At 37.6% G+C, this 20,680-nt stretch overlaps 1 protein-coding gene across 2 annotated transcripts in view; it reads left to right on the top strand.

The window, feature by feature from the left end:
* GAREM1 (GRB2 associated regulator of MAPK1 subtype 1) overlaps positions 1 to 20,680 on the top strand; it is a 201,176-nt gene that overhangs the window by 59,064 nt on the left and 121,432 nt on the right. For both annotated transcript variants that reach the window (XM_008979663.5, XM_002757156.6), the window contains exon 2: positions 9,036 to 9,176. In XM_008979663.5, coding sequence (XP_008977911.1) covers positions 9,036 to 9,176 — 141 coding nt within the window. The remainder of the gene's footprint in view (positions 1 to 9,035; positions 9,177 to 20,680) is intronic.

Here is a 20,680-nt window from a genome sequence, read left to right as displayed (position 1 = left end):
AACCACTATCACCATCTTCCTTAAGGCTGCAGATTACTCCCCTCACTCACAGGGACCACTGGCCCAGAGACAGGCAGCTGTGTTCCCATTTTACACATGATTAGAACAGGACAGCAACTCAGCTCAAGTGGCACTGTTACTGTCTATGGTGGCTGTTTTCCCAGAGCCCTTTCTGTGTACCACATGTGTCTTAGTAACCACAAAATGACAGCACCCAGGAATGGGCTGTATTGTTGAAGTGAATGAGAGTAGAAATGTAGGCGAGTGCATAGTGTTGGAGGATCATTTGTAGTAGCTGAATATTAGAGGTGACTTTTAGCATAGTAATAAAATTATTCATTGTGTCTGCTCAGATTTAGGACACTGACTTTCTTTTACATTCCTGGTATCTCCACCAGAAACTTTGTCTTTTTCAAATTCGTGCTATGCTTTACAGGTAGCTTTTATCAAAAGGGGGCTTCAGATAATTTTATTTGATTGATACTAGTGTCTGTTCCTTCCTCTTCAGTCCTACACTTTCTTATAATACCTCAACCATTGCGCTACAAGCAGTTTTTTCTCTTGCTTCTAGAGCTTTCTTTTCCCACTGAGGAAATTTTGGGTTCTTCTGTTTCTGTTGATTTCAGTTATTACCTATATACTTCAATGGTTTCCTGTATCCACATCCTTCCTGATCACTTTATAATTTTTTCCCTCTTAAAAGTTAGTTACCAATCAGTTCTTTCTTTTCGGATTTTTCTCCTCTTTTTTGACCTTCTGTTTGGAACACCTTGCTGCTTTTTCGCAGACGTTTTCATGTTTTGATTTCATGATTGTTCTTTCATTGTTTTATAGCAGTTTGCTGTGATTTCACCTCTTTCCCCCACCACACACCCTTTCTTTACTCATCATGTAAATTGATTATAGTACTTAGGAACAGAGAAATACTACCAGAATGTCATGTTGTATTCTCACAGTAAACAGTTCTTTTTTATTTACAAGACAGTGAAATAACTAGAACCTCATTTGTTTTAAATGTTTGAGGATGCTAGGCTGGGCGCAGTGGCTCACTCTTGTAATCCTAGCACTTTGGGAGGTCAAGGCAGGCAGATTGTTTGAGTCCAGGAGTTTGAGACCAGCCTGGGCAACATGGTGAAACCCCGTCTCTACAAAAAGTAAAAATAAGAAATAAATAAATGTTTGAAGATGCTAATTAAATAGCATTTAATTATATCCCTCAGTGTACAGAATCAAATGTAACTAAAAGAATGAGGATGGAGTTTTTTAGTTTTAAGCTATCTTTGCAAGGTGAAGGTAAGTTTACATGTGTGGAGAATGGTTAGAATGGCCTGTGTAATAAAACTTTTGTGATTATTAGAATCTGAAGACTGCTGGTGTTGAGGGTTATGTATATAAATGTTTTAGTTTGGGTAGGCTAACTACTGTAACAAAAAAGGAAAACTACAACCCATCACAGGCATAATAATATAGTAGGATTATATTTCTCACATAACAACTCAGTGTGGGGTCAGGGAATAGTTAGGTGGTTTGTTCAAATATGTATGAATTGAGGAACCCAGACTGCTGGCAGCTGTGCTATCTTCACTTTGTTCCAAGAATCAATATCAAGCCATTGGCCGAGAACAGCTTGTGAGCAGCTTTCATGGGTAAGGCCAGAACAGGAAGTAGGAAATGTCATTTCTATTTATACATCATTGGCTAGAACTCAGTGATATGACATGCCTAACTGCAAGGACAGTTACATATTGTGGTCTACTGTGCACCTCGAAGTAAGAGGACATGTACTTGGTAGTCAGCCCCTTGCATTGAAGGTGTTTCAAAAAAGGTTTAAATTGTAAGAGAAGGCCGGGTGTGGTGGTTCACACCTGTAATCCCAGCATTTTGAGAGGCTGAGGGTGTGGATCATGTGACGTCAGGAGTTCGAGACCAGCCTGGCCAACATTACAAAACCCCATCTCTACTAAAAATAAAAAAATTGGCCAGGCATGGTGGTGCCTGCCTGTAATCCAAGCTACTCAGGAGGCTGAGGCAGGAGAATCACTTGAACCCTAAGAGGCAGAGGTTGTAATGAGCTGAGATTGCACCACTGCACTGTCTCAAAAAAAAAAAAAATTGTAAGAGAAGTACAGTGATTTGGGTATTTAACTGACTCAGTAAGTTTCCTTTCTCCATGAAAAGGACAAGTAAACACATAATTAAAATGATGCCCCACACTATTTATTAAAAGAGGAAGAATAAATACAATATTACCACTTGAACAGCTTTCTTTTTGATATTGGTAAAATAATGCGCAAATGTTAGATTTATAAATGCCAACACAGAAATCAGAGAACTTATTAAATTATTCATTGTTTAATAGATTTAGCTATGACATAAGGAACAGTTTATATCCATGACAGATAAAAACAGTATCAAGTTCAGCCAATCTGATTCTTACTACATATGTACTAATAAATCAAATTATTTCAGTGGGACCATATTAGTTCATCAACAATTATTTAAATACTCACTCCTACCACAGTGCAGAGAAAAAACCAGGCTAATGAGGAATAAAAACATACAGTAAAAGAAAAATCTGTCACACAAGATTATATATTTGCAAAGTTAGGTATTTTGGAGTTGAAAGTATTAAACATGCATGCTTCTGCAGGGATACAGGTTCAGATGGTTGACCGAGGCAGTTACTCTGATGTGAAATATAGTACTAAGTACAAAGAAACACAAATGTGAAAAATAAAAAACACTTTAATATACTAGCACCAAAATTATGAGACAACTTATAAAATTAACTAAAATCACGTATACTTGCCTTTTCTTTATTCTGTCAACCAGGGTTGGTTTTGTACAACGTTAAGAATGGCAAGAAACAAATCCAAAAACCCAACACGAGCATGTGTTTGTTTTGTTCTCTAGATTCATCTCAACCTTAGGAGAAAACTCATCAGCAGTTAAGCTAACAAGTTTATTATCAACACATTATATTTAGTCATTCGAATATATTTCATCTTCATGTTTAAAAACAAAAAAGCATTTAATAGAGATTTGGGTTCAGCTGTGACAGATGTTACATAACTACTTACATTGATTCACAACCATCCTAAGTAATTCACAAAGGCGCTTTAATTCATAAATGCACTATAGTTATGCAATAATTCAGATATATTCAGCTGTAATGAATGTAATGACAATTTGGACAAAGCTAAAATACTTACAATTAGCATTAAAAAAAATAAGATTGAATGTCCAGGGAGAAATATTCTAAATAAAGATTAACAGCATGTTATGGGCCTGCATATCTTAGTTCCTTATCCCCTACAACCATGTTTCTCAAATTTGATGAATGTATAGACCAGTTTTAAAAGGAAAAAAAAAAGTTTGTAATTTCTACAGTTTAAATTATTTTTGCTGTGTTGTCATTTAAATATTAATGCATAAATATTAAAAAGTTGATCTAAGATCCATGTACTCATAGCTCCAACTCAAACTTATAAATTCAGTGTACACTATAAGCAAAACTGTAAAATCAGTGCAGTTTAAATGAGTAGGATTAGGACCAGAGCTGGCCTCGGTGGTTCACACCTGTAATCCTAGCACTTTGGGAAGCTGTGGCGGGAGGATCACTTGAGCCTGGGAGATTGATCCTACAGTGAGCTGTGATTGGGCCACTGTACTCCAGACTGGGTGACAGAGCGAGAACCTGAACCTATCTCAAAACAAAAACAAAAACAAAAGATTAGGATCAGGAAGACATTCACAAAGGTGGCACTTGAGTTAGGGTAAGGAACTGGGTAAATAGGGGTTAAGAGATAAAAGTCTAGGCTAGGAAATTGAATTGAGCAGAGGGCTCCTGAGGGTATAGCATATATGTAAACAGAGAACAGTCCCTTGGGTTTTCTGTAGGTTGGAATGGGCAACCTAAGGTGGTAAACTATTAGAAATAAATCATGGGGACCTTGAGTATTGGACTCAGGGCCTCATTCTGTATGAATGGAACCATTGAAGGCATGTGAGTGCTACTACATTTTTATTTTTTTAAATGTCATCTGCAGCAATATTTAAATAAATTAGGAGAATGAAAAGATTGAGGCCAGGCACAGTGGCTTACTCCTGGAATCTCAGCACTTTGGGAGGCCAAGGCAGCCAGATCACTTGAGGCCACAAGTTCAAGACCAGTCTGGCCAACATGGCAAAACCTAAAAATACAAAAATTAGCTGGGTGTGGTGGTGCACGCCTGTAATCCCAGCTACTTGGGAGACTGAGAATCACTTGAACTTGGGAGGTGGAGGTTGCAGTGATCCAAGATCACACCACTGCACTTCACCCTGGGCAACAGAGCAAGACTGTCTCAAGAAAAGAAAAAAAAAAAGAAAAGATTAAAAATCCAGCCAAAAATTCTGCTCCACGAGCACAGGTGCTTGGTTTATTACCAAGCTTCCAGGTTCTAGAACATAGTTGGCTATCAATAAGTGTGTGTTGATTAAATATATGATGCCTAATTAAGGGCAGGGGGACATCTAGTTAGAAATGTGTAGGAAATAAAGTCCAGAATAGGACTCAGAGTAAAAGTTAGCAATTGGTATTAACAAGGATTTGGGAGTTGTTGACAACTAATTGAGTCCTTGAGAAATATGTAAGACTATAGAGGCAACAGGGTAAACAGGCTAAGGGTAGAATCTCCATAACTCCTATGGTTATGGCAAATGTCAAGGAGAAAGCACTGAGAGAACATAGCAAGGAGAGATCAGAAAGGTGGCTCAGGAGATCTGTTGGCCCAGAAGCCAAAGGAGCAGAAAGGAGAATTACCCATTTGTGCATGTCCAGCTTATAAGTATTGATTTTGTATTTTGAAATTGAATCTTTTTTTTAAGCAGACTAACTTTGAAGGTTTCATGGATTCTAGTTATCCTAGGGGTAAAAATGATTTTAACAGGTAGGTAAGACTTCATGTTGAAAGGATCAGGGTTGAATGGGGCAGGTAAAATCCAAGCATATCCCAGAAGCATGTTAAATGTGGGGAAATTTCAAGATAGCATTCACATATTTTGGAATTTAACATGTAATTCCTTTAGACTTCTCCTTGCTACATCATGGAGTTAAATATATAAATTTTAGGACGTTATATGTAGTAGTTAAGCAACAGAATAATTATGTCATAAAAGTTGTTTACTTTATGAATTCATTTAGTGTAATGTCTCTATTAGTGGCCTACCCTAGGATATTTTAAGTAATTATATTGTTTTATTTCTAGACAATTTTTGTGAAACTTATTTTGCCTAAGGCAGGCACACAGTTCAGTTAAAATAAAAAAAGACATAAGCTCCAAAATGGGCATTGGTTTCTTACTACTTTATGGCTTTAAAAATCATTCTGAATCATCTTGCTGGAGTGTTTACTACACCAGCTAGCAGTAGGACTTAACGTTAAATTTTCATTTTGATTAACTTGACTGCAGTTGTTTCTTGGCTACCTCTTTAGAGCCCACTGTGGAATAAAATTAAAACAGTTTTTATGATACAACAATTTAGTTGCAGAAAATGACATTTTTCTTTTTTCCTGAGTGGCAGTGTGTTCTACCTCTGGATTTTCTGCATATGCCCCATGGCTCTGGTTTCTTTCTTCTCCTATCCATCTTTTAGAGTACTGCCAGATTGATTTTTCTTTTTTTTTAATTTTTTATTTTATTTTTTTACTTTTTTTTCATTGCATTTTAGGTTTGGGGGTACATGTGAAGAACATGCAAGATGTTGCATAGGTACACACGTGGCAGTGTGATTTGCTGCCTTCCTCCCCTTCACCCATATCTGGCATTTCTCCCCCAACTCCCCCCGCCCCCGCTCTCCCTCCAAAGCAGAGCTTTGTCGGTCTTCTCATCCAAAACCCTTCAGTGATTCCCCATAGCCTCTCTCTTATCTAAGCCCAACTCATTCTTCAAAGAAAGAGCAACCCACATTTGGTATTTGCCCTTCCATGTTTTTCTTGATCTCCTCTGCTGAAATCCCAATCTCTGCTTTAGATTTCTTATTCCTCTTGCATAGCACTCATCATGGCCTGTCTTACGTGAAATTACATATGAACCCATCCCACCCTCAAGAATGACTTCTTGAATGTAGAAACCAAGTCTTCCTTGTATTTTTGCCCACTCCCTCGTTGCCTTATGCATAAAAGATAAAACATATTTGTTTAAGCCAGGCGCAATGGCTCATGCCTGTAATCCCAGCACTTTGGGAGGCCAGGGCAGACAGATCACAAGGTCAGGAGATAGAGACCATCCTGAAACCCTGTCTCTACTAAAAATACAGAAAATTAGCTGAAAGTGGGAGCACATGCCTGTAATCCCAGCTACTCGGGAGGCTGAGGCAGGAGAATCACTTGAATCTGGGAGTCGGAGGTTGCAGTGAGCTGAGATCTCGCCATTGCACTCCAGCCTGGGTGACAGAGTGAGACTGTCTCAAAAAAAAAAAAAGTTTCATAATGAATGTTTGTTGGAATAGTTAAATATGTGAAATGTCCCCTGTTCTGTATAATCCTGATCCTCTGACCCATTACTTCCCCCCTCCCACAGCATCTCTCACCTTCGAATTCACTTGTAATTTAATTACTTATTTTTGTTGTTGGCATTGGCTGTCTTCTCCCTGTTGAATAGTAAATGCCCTAGGGCAGCGATCTTGGGTTTGTTCAGTAGTGTGTGCCTAGTGCTCAGAACAGTGCTTGTTATATTGGTTGAGTGAATGAATGAAACTTGAAGCTAAAGGTCAGTTTCTCCCTGTTCTTTGGATTATGTCAGTGGTTTTCAAGGTAAAGGACGTTGTGGCATTGGAAGAGCAGGAGAGAGATGGAGAGAGACCCCAAAGCAAGCTCCTGCCACTTACTAAGTAAGCTGTGCAGCTTTGGGCAAGTTTCTCGACTCTTCTGAAGGTCATTTTCTAATTTGTTGAAGGTTAATATAACAAATTACAATATTTATGTAAGGATTACATTTTAGGGGGGAAAAAGCATACCATGTAACCATGTAATCAGTAGCTTATGTGTCCTGATCACTGCTCTTATGTGCTAGACCTGGTGCTACACACTTTCCATTCCCTGTCTCTGTGCATCTCCACATCCACTCTGTGCAGCAGGGCCTGTTATATTAATAACTGTCTCACAGGTGAAGAGGAGGTTCCTGCCCAAGATCACACACACAGTGGTGGGTAGTGAACATCGCCTGAGACCAGGTCTGTGGGACCCTAAACTTGGTGCTTGGAACTCCTGCCTACTGTGCATTTGCTCATCAGGGGGCTACATGATTTCTCCTTTGGAGCAGTAGTTCTAGATTTTTCCTTCCTGCCCTAAAGTGGTTGAGGGATACAAAGGGCTCATGAATACCACTGGCTTCCAGGCAGTGTCTTTCTGAAAAAGCCAGGCCATATCCTCTCAAGAAGTGATGGGCAGCAGAGTCTGGTTTGAAAAATACCCCCGATGAATTGGATTATCTCCTCCTGCTAATGTACCACCACTTCCAGATCTGTTTCTTTTCTCTCCATGTCCGTTTATAAAGTTTTTAACTCTTTGTATATTGTGCTATGCGAAGTGTATAGCACCATGTCTAGCAGGTGTAGCAGGTATTTTGTACTATTCATGCATTAAGACTGTTTTAATCTTTTTGTTTTATTATTTTTTGAGACAGGGTGTCACTTTATTACCCAGGCTGGGGTGCAGTGTCACAATCTCAGCTCACTGTAGCCTCCACCTCCTAGGCTCAAGCAATCCTCCTACCTTAGCTTCCTGAGTAGCTGGGACTACAGATTATGTGCCACCACACCTGGCTAATTTTTCTTTTTTTTTTAAGAGATGGGATTTGGCCATGTTGTCCAGGCATATCTCAAACTCCTGGGCTCAAGCAGTCCTCCTACCTGGGCCTCCCAAAGTGTTGGGATTACAGGCATGAGCTACCATGCTAGGCCAACACTGTTTTAAAGATTGTGTTGTTTTGGAAACAAATTAGTTAGTTTAGGTTGGGATAGCCAAGTTGATCATTATAGTCTCCTCTGTTTATTGAAAAAGTACTGAAACTTTTAAAAATTTTCGAGAGATCTACAAATGCCTTTTCAAAACACACAGTTAAATCACTAATAACTTAATTATTGTAATATAGTAAGTGTCAAAATAAGGAAGGCTGTTTTCTGTATAAACAATTAGCCTTTTCAGGTATTTTCATTGAGCACTTAAAATTGCTAAACTAGGATTAATGGGATGGATTATTTCACATCTAGGAAAACATCTTTTAACTTACAGGGAATGGATTTCTCTTTTGAAATAGTTTGTCATCAGTTCTAATGCTAAAAAGGTACTTCAGAAAATATTAAAATGAAAAGATATTTCATTCATATGCTATAAATCATTATTTTTAATTGATTGGGAAGTTTGGTAGGAGGCCAGAGAAAATTGGCAAACATAAAATTTAAGAGGAAGTGTGAGCATTTAATTCCAAGTACTCTTTCAACAGAGATGTTTATTATTTATTTTTGTAGCTTTATTGTAGTGATTAAAGCATAAGTTTTGCAATCCATCTACCTAGCTTTGAATCCTCGCTTTTCAGTTTATTAAATCTGTGAGCTTAGACATGTTATTTCATATTTCAAACTTTGATTTTTCTCACCTGTAAAGAAGGACCATTACCTTTTATCTACCTCCTAAAGTTATCTTATTACGTGAAATAGTATATGCAAAACATCTAAACAGTGCTAAACATATCCTAGGCACTTAATAACTGTTTTATTATCATTAAAATATAATCCTTTAGGCATAATGTGATATTTGAATATCTATTTGCAAATGAGTGGGAGACATTTTATGGACTTCTGTGTACAGTTGTCAACTTGGTATGGAATCCCCTTTATTAAAAAAAAACAATTCAGAAGTAAACTTTATCTCATCTTGGGATAAACTATCAACTTCTGCATTAGTTAGCTTTTAACTAATGAAACTTTATTACCAAGTATGGAGTAAGCAGATTATGAATTCTAAGTTTCTCATATAAAATTGTATTTCCTAGGAGAGTGCATAGAAGGGCTGCGGGAAAATGACTACCTGCTGATTCATTCCTGCCGCCAGTGGACCACCATCACTGCCCACAGCTTGGAGGAGGGTCACTATGTCATTGGGCCAAAGATAGAGATTCCAGTACATTATGCAGGTAAGACTCCTTGAAGGGCCAGGACAAGGCAGAGAGAGAAAGGGGATGTGAATAGCTGAATTTTTTCTCTAAGAATTGTCTGTAAACTAGAAAGTAGAATGATTTCGAGAATTCAACATTTGTGTGTGGTTATCAATCAGTGAAAGCTCAGGTTCATTTTGTCACAAGTATTTCTAATTAATATATGTAGTTAAGTGGGGATTCTTATTAGGTATTTATAAGATAGAAATTTTACAAATAAAGCACCTCTATTGTCTTGGAATTAAAATTAATACTGTAGCCAATCTCAGAGCTTCAGGGGGCCATGTCTCTGAATAACCCTGTATACAACTTGAATATTGCTTTTATGAATGACTTTGTGAAGATTTCATAAGATGCCTTGTCACAAATTAGATTGTGGTCAGATTTAAAAGTATTAGATTGGAAGTTCATATACCTGGGGCTGGACTGTCCCTCTTTTCAAGTAGGCATTTAGATTACAGGCAACTGAGATGACCTCACTAATTTAGTTAAATGAGGGTAATACCTGCCTTCTCACCACACTTTGAACTCAACTCAGTGCAGCAGGCTGTTTAACTGATTTTTATTGAGTATATTCTGTGTGCCAGTACTGTTTTAGGAGCTTGGGATACATCCATTGTCTTAAAGAAACTTTAAATAGTGATAGCTTATAAATGTAATTAAAAGAAAACTTATGTTACCATATGCTTTTTCTGGTGCTTATAGTACATTATATAAAAGATCTTAGCCTTTTCTCTATTATTGTTCAATATTTTCCAAGTTTGTACAGGATGCCTTAAACACCTAACCTTAAATTTTGTAGCCCTAGACTGCCATTGTGTTCTGTAACTCCTTTATAATGACCAGAGAGTTCTTATTTGGAAAAGGGACCTTGCTGTATTCCCACTGTCTAGACATAGCAAACAGTATCTGTTTGATGAATATTTAATGAATGAATGAATCGTTTGGTTTCGTTTTTTATTCCTGGGAGTCTTCAATTGCCGATGTGACCCAGGGATTACTTAGCTTCTCAGAAATCCTTACTCAAAAAAATTATAAGAAAAAAAGAATTTCTCTGGCCTAAAACTTTGTCCTCTAGAATTGCATTTCCTAACCCTAAGAGTAGCTTTCATGGCAAAAGAGAGAAATGTATAGCTGTAGAAAGCATTACATCTTTTAGATTGTAACTCAGGCAAATAAAGCAATTTTCATAGGGGCAGAGAATGAAACAAACCCCCTACTCCACCCATTCTCTCATCAGAGTGGTTCCTACTACTGGTGACATCTGTGCTATTTTTAGCAAGTCCAAATTCTGGTTTCTTTGTGGAAAACTAAAAAGAAAGGTAAATTGCTACATTGCTTCATCCTCTATACTTTTACCTAATCTGCTGTATTCTTCTGTGAGGAAATTACATTGTAGTCTTTCCCCCAAAATCATTGTGAAAAGCTCTGTCAAATCAGTCTTCCCAAAAGAATACCCTCATTTTATCACCTCCTAAAACCCCTTTAGACACTGCATCCTACCTCTAGAACCTTTGACTTGTTGTTGAATGCCTTCCAGAGGCTGGTTCTAGTCTACTCCAAACTGATCTTTTCTACTCCGAAGAGTGAACCTCCCACACTAGCTACGTTAGTCATCTCACTGTTTCCTGAACATACTAGACACTTTTCCATTTACACAGTCTCTGGCTGGCTGGAGTTGCCTCCCGCAGCTCATCAGTGCATCAGGAGGATGCAGCTATCCTCTGCAGCCCCACGTGGTCTCCTGATGTGTCCCGTTCATTTAGCACACAGTCTTCAGTCAAGTAGCTTTTCCTGTGTACACACGCACTGGTTGGACTATACAGTCCTTAACAAGTTGTATCAATTCTTAAAAACATCCTGAGGGCTTTGGATCTGTACTCAAAAGATAATTCTTTGTGGCCCTGGATGTTTGACTCAGGGATCTGGAACTTGGTTATATACTGGATTCACCTGGGGATCTTTAAAAAGACTGATGCAGGGGTCCTACCTCCGGAAGTTGATTGGTCTGGAGTGTTGGCTGGATATAAGAATTTTAAAAGCTCCCTTGTGGTTAAAATACATAGCATTGTTGGGAACCCATTGTTTTAGAATGAGTATCCACAATGTGAGATGCTAAGATTTCCCCAAATACACACAAATATTTGTAAATATTCTGGTGTTTGGAACTTCTTTTTGAAACAGCCATCCAGCTTCCCTTGAGAAGAAAAATATGATCTTGTTTAGCAGCTTACTTTAGATCCATAGGGAAGATGATGGATTATGTTGCAAATGATACATTTTTAAAAAATGAAATTGAGGTGCCAATACTCAGAGGAAACATGGGCACTAAGACCACGTCATTCAATAGAAGGGAGAGAACATATATTAAAGAAAGAAAAACTTGAAATAGGACCAAATAGTTCATGAGATCTTTTGCCATTAAACAAAATAGAATGAATGGTTGGTCATGAATGTCTAAATGTTCTAAGCTGTCTTCCTGAATTTCTTCAACAAGAAGTTTAGGTAGAAGTTTTAAGATACAAATATATTCTAGTTGATCATTTTGTTTTGGGTTTTATCTCGTAAGATAGCACCAAGAAACTTGCTTTACAAAGTTTATAAAGACAAATTTAGCAATTTAGTAGATTAAAAAAAAATCTTATAAACAGATAAATAAGGCTGTGTGGTTTTATAAGTGTTGTTTATTTGTTTGTTTTGTAATATGTTTTCTTTTTTTTTTTTTTTTTTTTGAGATGGAGTTTCACTCTTGTTACCCAGGCTGGAGTGCAATGGCACGATCCTCGGCTCACCGCAACCTCCACCTCCTGGTTTCAGCTTCCTGAGTAGCTGGGACTACAGGCACACACCACCATGCCCAGCTAATTTTTTTGTATTTTTAGTAGAGACAGGGTTTCACCATGTTGACCAGGATGGTCTCAATCTCTTGACCTCGTGATCCACCCACCTCAGCCTCCCAAAGTACTGGGATTATAGGCATGAGCCACCGCACCCGGCCTTGGAATAAGTTTTCACTCTGTCACCCAGGCCAGAGTGGTATAGTGGTGTGATCATGGCTCACTGCAGCCCTGAACTGCTGGGCTCAAGGGATCTTCCCACCTCGGCCTCTTGAGTAGCTGGCACTATAGGCTTGCAACACCATGCCCAGCCAACTTTTAAATATTTTTGTAGAGACCGGTTCTCGCTTTGTTGCCTGGGTTGGTCTCAAACTCCAGGTCTCAAGCAATCCACCTGCCTTGGCCTTTCAAAATGTTGGGATTACAGGTAGGAGCCATCATACCTGGCCTAGGAGTATGTTTGATTACAGTATAAAATGGAGACCCATGAGTCTTGATATGATTGATCATTTCAAGGTTATGGTAGATATATTTTGTCTCTAAAAATCTATTTATTACCAGCTTCGGCTCTTGGAAGAAAGAGAGCATATAGTAAATTGTGCAGACCCAAAATCATTTATGTCTCCTTTATTCTACCAATTTTTCAGAATTTCATCTAGGTTGAGATGAATCTCACATTTTTTGAGGACAATTAATAAATAGTTACCAGAGTTGTAAAGCCCACCAGCTTTGTAATCAAAGGACCTAGTTTGATTTCTCATTCTGCCATTTTCTGTCTGTATTACTTTGGGCAAGTTGCTAAACCTCTTTAAATCTTTGTTTCCTCGTGTATAAAGTGAAGATAATTATAGTACCTTTGTCTTAGGGTAATTGTGAAGATTGAAAGAGAAACACCTTTCAGAGTGTTTATTACTTAGTAAGCCTTCATAAATGTTCATGGTGATAATTATGATCATATTAGCAACTAAATGTTTCTAAGGATTTAACTTTCTCCTGCACTACTAATTACAAGCTGAATTACTTTTCTCTTCATGCAAGCTAGTTGAATACTGACATCCCTCAACATTATTTGGGCTGCTGTTTTTTGGTTTGCTTTTGTAATTTTATTTTGAAGTTGCAGTAGTATAGTTTACTCCCTTATGCCATTTCCCATTTTACCCATTTTTAGCATCATTTTGCCACATTTGTTTTTTTAATCATTCTTACCCTCCTCCCTCTCCACCAATTCACATACAAATACAAACAAATATGCTATTTACTTTTTCTCAGTTATTTGAGAGTAGACAGCATACATCCCCCTAATACTTTACTGTGTATTTTCTAAGAACAAGGATATCCTCTTATATAACCACAGCACTGGTAGCAAATTCAGTACATTTAATACTTTAATCTACCGTCCTTGTTCCAGTTTTGTTGATTGTCCCATTAATGTCTTCTGCATTTTTTCCCTTCCAGGACAACATCCAGTCTAGGACCACTTACGTATTTTGCTCTTGTATCTCTTCAGTCTCCTTTAATCTGGAACAAGTTCCTCAGCCGTCATTGTGTTTCGTGATATAGACATTTTTTAAAGAATTCAGACAAATTATTTTCTAAAACAACCCTCAGTTTGGGTTTCCCCGTGTCCTCGCGATTGAATGAGGCTATGCAGTCTTGGCTGCTCTGCTGTGTGTTGTGATAGTGGCAAGGGATGTCCTTTGCCCCTTACTGGTCATTTTAGTTTTGATCACTTGGTTAAGGTATTGGCCAGTTCCTCTGCTGTATAATTACTACTTACTTTGTGACTACTTGGAAATCTGAGAGGTTTGAGAGGATATACTTTTAGACTCTGTAACTATCTGGCTCTTTTCCTAAATCTTCTCTCCCCATCACTCCCCTATTGTTAACTATTAATGATTTCTGTCTGATTCCATTTTTACTATGAAGGTGGCAAAACAGTGTTTTTCTAACTTAACTCCATCATTCCTTCTTGTGTTTGTTAGCTGTCATTCTCTAAGGAAAAGCATTTCTTTCTCTTCTATTTATTTTTTTACTTACCTGTTATTATCAGCATGGATTTGTGGATTCTTATGCCATTCAGTGTATTATGATAAATTGCTGTCCTTATTTCTTTCAAATGGTCATATGTTTGGGTATAAGCTGGCACCTGTATTTCTGTGACATTTGGGTGGTATAGACTGGCACCTGTATTTCTATGACATTTCTCCTTTATTTTTTAAATTATGTCCTTATTTTATGGCATAGGTAGTAACCATTCTTTTGAATCAGTATTATCTTTTGGCAGTCTTCTACACTGTCCTATTCCAAGTAGCACTCCTCACTTTGTGATCTGTGTTAAGAGAGTCTCTTGGAGTTGGGCAGTGTACAGCCTGGGCAGCCATATACCACAGCTCCATTCACATGTATTTTGGAAAGTGATAAAACTCATCATTTTAAAGATATATTCTACATCAGAAATTTTCATGAAATTCTTAATATGAAAAATAATTTTGTAAAACTTAAAAAGGTAAATATGACTTCTGTAGTACTTATCAGAACCTCATGCTTAAATGGTGGTGATAAAAATCTCCTTATTCTCAATTCTGAAATTATTTAGATGTGCTTTGGGAAAATAAAGACATTACCTATTCTGGCAAAAGAAGTTTTAGACAAAAGATGTTTTCTTGGTATACCAAATAATTGACAATGTGTTCAGTTAGTATCAGGTATTTTGCTAATAGTAGAGAACCCACTTAAGAAAATTTGGCGTAGTATTTAGAAAAGAGATTGCCACATTCATACAGATTGTATTCAAAAGTCATCACAGATTAATGTAATCTAAACTTTCCTACTTCACATTGCCACCAAAGGGGCAAACCTTTCCTAAGAATTGTCCAATACAGAACTCAGAATTTTTTTGCATTTTGTATACTCAGAACATCTAACTCAGAACTGCCTGGATCTGTGTTAGACATTGGTAGCTCAACCTCCACACCCACTCCTCTTCCTGTTCTTTTACCATGATTTATTAAACAAAAACAACTATTTTTTTAACCTAGCAACTGAATTCTAGCCAAAAATTTCTAAAGATGAATGGTTTTTATTCTACAATTAATATATCTATTCATCAAATTCCTTTTGTCTCTGCAGCTTGGTGTGGCCAGTCAAGCAGATCCCCAGTCTGGTGTCTCAGAGGCCCTGGTTTATGCTGACCCTTTCTAGGGCCTGAAACCTAACTTTGTATGCATAATATGACTTTAAAAAAAAAGAATATAAATCCAAGCCCCACAAAAGCCTAGATATGCCATTCTCTCTGGAATTTTACTTACCCTGCTGAGCTCCAGATCTCCACTCTATAAAATGGAGATCTACTGTAGAAAAAAATGTTGTGCAGATTCTCAGAGATCTAACTTAAAGTGGCTCAGCGCTGGCACGTGAGTAATACAAAAATCAATGGTATCTCCTCTCAGTCCCCTCTGTCGTGAAAAACAACAAAGAAAACTCTACCAAGAGACAGCTTTGAGAAACCAAATGGATCAGACCATGAGGTGTCTGTATATCAGTTGTCTGCCAATTTGCAAAGTAATGGAATTCTGAGTGGGTTTATGAAAATTTATATTATTCCGTGGCAAGAGTGCTGTCATCATGCATGAACAGATACTGTCATCATGCACGAACAGATTGCTACTTGAACATAAGCATCTGAGATAAACTCCAGCCACATTTGGCTTCTATTTTTAAATTCTCATCCTCCTGCAAATCTGGTGAATCTATAACAAGCTAAAATGATCTCAGTACTTTCCCTCCTAGTTGTAATATGTAAGAAGTAAGTGACACTTGAGCACAAGATGGGTAAGAATTGCTTATGTGGTTTTCAAGGCCCTTATTCAGCAAGCACCTGGATTTATATCAGCAGTGCCTGTTTTTAAAAATGTGGGATGTGCAGTGTTTGTCTCTTGGGCAAAATTATAGTAATGCGGCATCTAACATAACCTTGAATTGTAATTACTAAACAAAAGGAAATGTTGAAACAAGCTAATTTTATTCTCCTGGGTTGCAAGTTTAATTAGCATGAATCATCCATTTATAAAAGTAACTACTAGTGTTGAACCACACTTTGTGTACTTTCCCTGTTTCATGGGATAAAGCTTATGTGATGAAATGGAAAATAACCAAACTTACTTTTCAAAAGTCCTCAGAACTAATATAGTATGCTGAGAAACATTTATTTCAGCCATTTTTGCCATTAAGAAATATTATATATCTAAAAAAAAAACATTTTTGATGATTGCATTTTTAGGATATACTTAACGATAACTAAAACTTATTTATTGTTTATTATTTCTTAGGCCCTTTGTTAACTCAGCATTTTACTTTTATTTCTTCATATGACTTTCACAACAAACTCATGAGATGGGTGCTGTTCTGTATATTTCATACAAATAAAAACTGACATTTAGAGATGTTAAGTATTTGTAATATTACACAGTTAATAAGTGTGATTTGAACCAAGGTTATGTGTCTTCAGAGCCTGCCCCTGTCTCAACTATTCCCTGGAAAGTGCTAGGAGGCACTTTTACTTGGAAGTCATCCTAGAGAGATCTGTTAGAATTAGCTAATAAGTTGAGTAAAGCTTTCACTTTTCTTCCTTTCATGGTAGCTCCCAACTTGTATTCTGACTCTAGGGAAAAATTAAGTAGATATATAAGTCTTAACCTTTTCATATTTACAAGTCATCTGCATACAGGTAACATTCCCATCGGGCAGTAAATTTTCAGGAAAAGCTTCCAGGGGAGCCCCCTGGGCCTCAGAGGGAACAGCTGCTAGGCCTAAGGAGGTGATCAGATAAGAGGCTGGAGGCCTGAGGAAAGAGTCTTTGAAGTGTTGATGAAGGAAATGGGTGATGTTCAACAGGGCAGTATCAAGTAAGGAAACTGAGGAAAATTAGATTACAGAAGAGAGTTAAAAATGAGTGAAAGGTAAGCAGCAAGCAAGGATCAACTATTTTTGTATTTTTTATTAAAGGGAAACCAATGACATCTGATTTGGGGGAGCAAAGTAAATATAGACATTTTTTAAATTTAAAAAAAAGGGAAGGCAAGAAAGAAGACATAGGAGGGAAAGGCTTCCCAGTATTTCATATTTTTAAGAATAATGGAATCTAAGAATCTTTCTAGACTAAGGGAAATTATTCAGAAGAGGAAAAAGAGAGAAAGTAATTAAGTAGTATATTAGTCTACTCTCTAGGAAATTGTCTCTACCATTTTTTTTCCCCAAGAGTCAAAAATGTTATTCTCTTCCTCACTCCACTTTATTACTTAAATTTCATAGCTGCTGTAACATAGCATTTGTGGTCAGAGGGTGAATGTATCTTTCACACATTGGTATTCACACTCATATTTTAACTCAAAACAAAGATTAAGTGTCTTTGCTACAAGAATGGATTGAAGATTGTCACCAATCTTTAGTATATAGCTTTCTAGTCCTGCTTCACATTGCTTAATAATAGCTCAGGGAAATTTGAATATGTATGCTATTCATGATGAGATGATTAGGGAATTATTGTGATTTTGTTATTTGTTATCAATGTATTATAGTATCTTGAAAAATATCCTCACTTTTTAGAGAAACATACTGAATAAGAGTGAAATGGGATTATTAAATGCTTGAACAAAAACAGACATAAAAATGGATGACTCTGGCAAACTATTTAAGTTGTTAAATCTAGGTAAAGGGTATATGGGTGTTGATTACCCGAATTTTTCATATGTTTGAAAATTATTGTAATAAAAAGAAAAAAAAATGACTTGGCACAACCGCCAGTGCAAAGTAAATTATACAGTTGAACTCTTACATGGGACTGTTATCAAAACCACTCTATCTTTGAATCCTATAGTCTTATTTTTCTAAGGGTGAAAGTTCATCTTTCACTGGGTTGTTTTGTTCCAGTGTTAAATGTTTGTGGTAACAACACAGTGAAAGGTGAATTCAGGAAAAAATGATTTTGTTTTCACCATGTGTTAGAAGCATCCAGCTCATAGCTTCCTATGGGAACCTGATTGCTCCAGCTGCGGCTGGTTTCCAGCGGCTCTTTCTCACCCAGTTGTTGGTAGTGATTTAAGTATTAAAGCGGGGGAAGTTTGGATAGTTGTATGTAAAACTTGGAAAGAAAAGAACTTTTTTTTTCATTATTTTCTTAAAATAAGAGCTTTATGAGAGATATGGAAAGGTAGTATATGAGTAAATACATTGCAGAATTATTTGATGTCACACTGTGGCTTTTCTAGATTGCTGTATGAATGCTAGTAAAGTAATAAAAATTTGAGTCCTTTGCTATTTTCACATTTTAGCCTGTTTACTCAGAATCCTTCAAATTATTTACTGACTCTATAAACAGAAAGTATAGTATTTAGAAAACACAAACATTCTAACACAAAACAGGGATGGCATCTGGGGTTCAAAACTCCTAGGCTACTGTTTTCCATTTCTTTATACTTACGTGTTGGCACTCAGTGGAAAATTGGTTACTTGAAAGGGCTAACCCCAGTTCAAGTATAATTTAACCTATGAGATAATGTGATTAACATCAGGTGGAAAGTTTGAACAAGCTGCTGGTGACCACACTGTTAATAGAGTGTTTATAGCATGGGTGGGAAAGTGCTTGTCTCACTTCATAATTTGATTTCCATATTGGATTTGTACCTTTAAGAAGTATTGTGACCTTTTAAAAGGTTCTTTTTTAGGAATTGCTTTGAACTTTTTCTATTTGTGGAAGACAGACTTCATGGGTTTCAAAACTGATTGCCGTGCTAGCAAAACTTCCTGAATTGAAGTCACTCTGCTCCATTTCTTAGGCTTGGAATCACTTGCATTTGTGACTCACTATCCAGAGAAGTCGTGTGCTGGCTTTCTGTTAACCCTGACCCATTTCTGTAGTTGTTGAGTGTACTGTAAACAGGAAAACAACAAACTATGTGTACCTTGTGAACTTCTCTGACATTTAGGGCAAGAGAGTGGATGATTCAGACATGTCTATGTTGATTTTTGGTGAGGTATACGTTGCGCAGTGCCTCCAACATGTTAGAACCGGTTTATAGAACACCATAGGGTTTGTCCCTAATAGTGAGTCAAGCCAATGCAAGAGTGTGAGACAAGCAAAATAAACACAGCTTTTATTTTTCTAGATGTTAAAAATCATTGTAGGTAAACTGAATGCAGTAGACACATAGATAGACATGTGAGAGATTCAATTTCTCCATCCATGCCTTCTACATTCCATATGCTTCTCAGTGGCAATTGTATTTTTCCTTATAGCCCATCATAGCATTTTATAGTCTCAACTATTTTCCTTTAATGAAACCAGTCACCTTGTGTGGGAACCCCCGTTCTCTGTCCACCTAGGGTCCTTTCCTCCTGACCCACAGAGTAATCCCACGGCAAGTCTTGTCGATTCTCTTTCTACAGTTCCTATCACAGCTGCTCCTCCTTTCCAGCCTACCCTGACTGTGTTCCCCTTGCTCTACAGACCAAGGTGCCTCCCTTTTCTTCTCCAGTCAGTCATCTATGTTACTGTCAGATTATTACTATTTTTTTTTCAAGTACGGCTCTGTTATTTTACCAGCTAGCAAGGAGTTTTCAGATATGTTTTCCATGTGAGTATAAACTCTGGTCTAACTCTGGGCCCTTCTGAGGACTGGTGTTCCTTTGACTACAAGCATCATTCTCCAGCAGATATCCCGGAAGCCACTCGCCACACCAGGCTGTTTGTTATTGTGCAGGTAGGCTCTGCCCTACCTTGTTCCCTCCTGTTTCTTTTGCTTGGAGGGCTCACATATCATAGCCACCACCCAATAGAGAAATCCTGTCCCAGCTACCGCCACCTTCCTCAAGAAGAAGAATAGTGAAATCCAGCCTCAATTACCACCTTCTTCAAGAAGCTTTTCCTAGTCTTTCTCACCATATGGATCCTTCCTCTTCAGAATCCCTGTAACAATTTGTACCCACCACTAAAGGCTGTCTTTCTTCCCACCAGTAAAGTCTCCTTGAGGACAGTCCTATCTCATACAGCATCTAACACAGCCTTGAATAGTTTAAAGACTCAATAGATAATTTTAACCCAACTGAAATCGATTCTTCTTTAAAGGAGAAACATCAAAGATGCCTGAGAACTACCTGGAGAACAAGTCAGGTCTCTTAATTCCCTCGAATCAGGCAGGTACAGATCTGAGACATTGACAGGGAATGGTGTTTGTGAGTGCTCTAACAGAGGTGCAAGCAAAATGCCATGGAATTGAGTGAGAGGCCTTCAAGTGAATGAGGTTAAGGGCATTAGAGTACTAGGCACCATTCCTGAAGGTAACCAATGGCTGTGTGATAGAGGGGAAGGCGTATTTAGGAGAAACCTAAATTAGTTAGAAACCTAGTTTGGAGGAAATTCCAGACTGAATAATGGGAACTGTAATCTCCGTGCCCTGGGGAGTTCCTCCCAGAATGTGCATTTTAGAAAGGTTAAGTGAAGGCTAGCATCCTCCCTCCCCTGCAGGTGAGTTAAATTGGTCAGGAGTTAAATAGACCTGATAACTCTTTGTTATCTTTTGGGACCCTCAGGGTTTTTTAGCAGAGAAGTTTCCTATTTTCTCAGATATTGGATCTCTAGATTCTTTTAGT

This window comes from Callithrix jacchus, chromosome 13 (genome assembly GCF_049354715.1).
Source record: "Callithrix jacchus isolate 240 chromosome 13, calJac240_pri, whole genome shotgun sequence".
In the NCBI taxonomy this organism is placed as follows: domain Eukaryota; kingdom Metazoa; phylum Chordata; class Mammalia; order Primates; family Cebidae; genus Callithrix; species Callithrix jacchus.
Note: the sequence above shows the minus strand (reverse complement) of the source record. Positions and strands in the feature narration are given on the sequence as shown.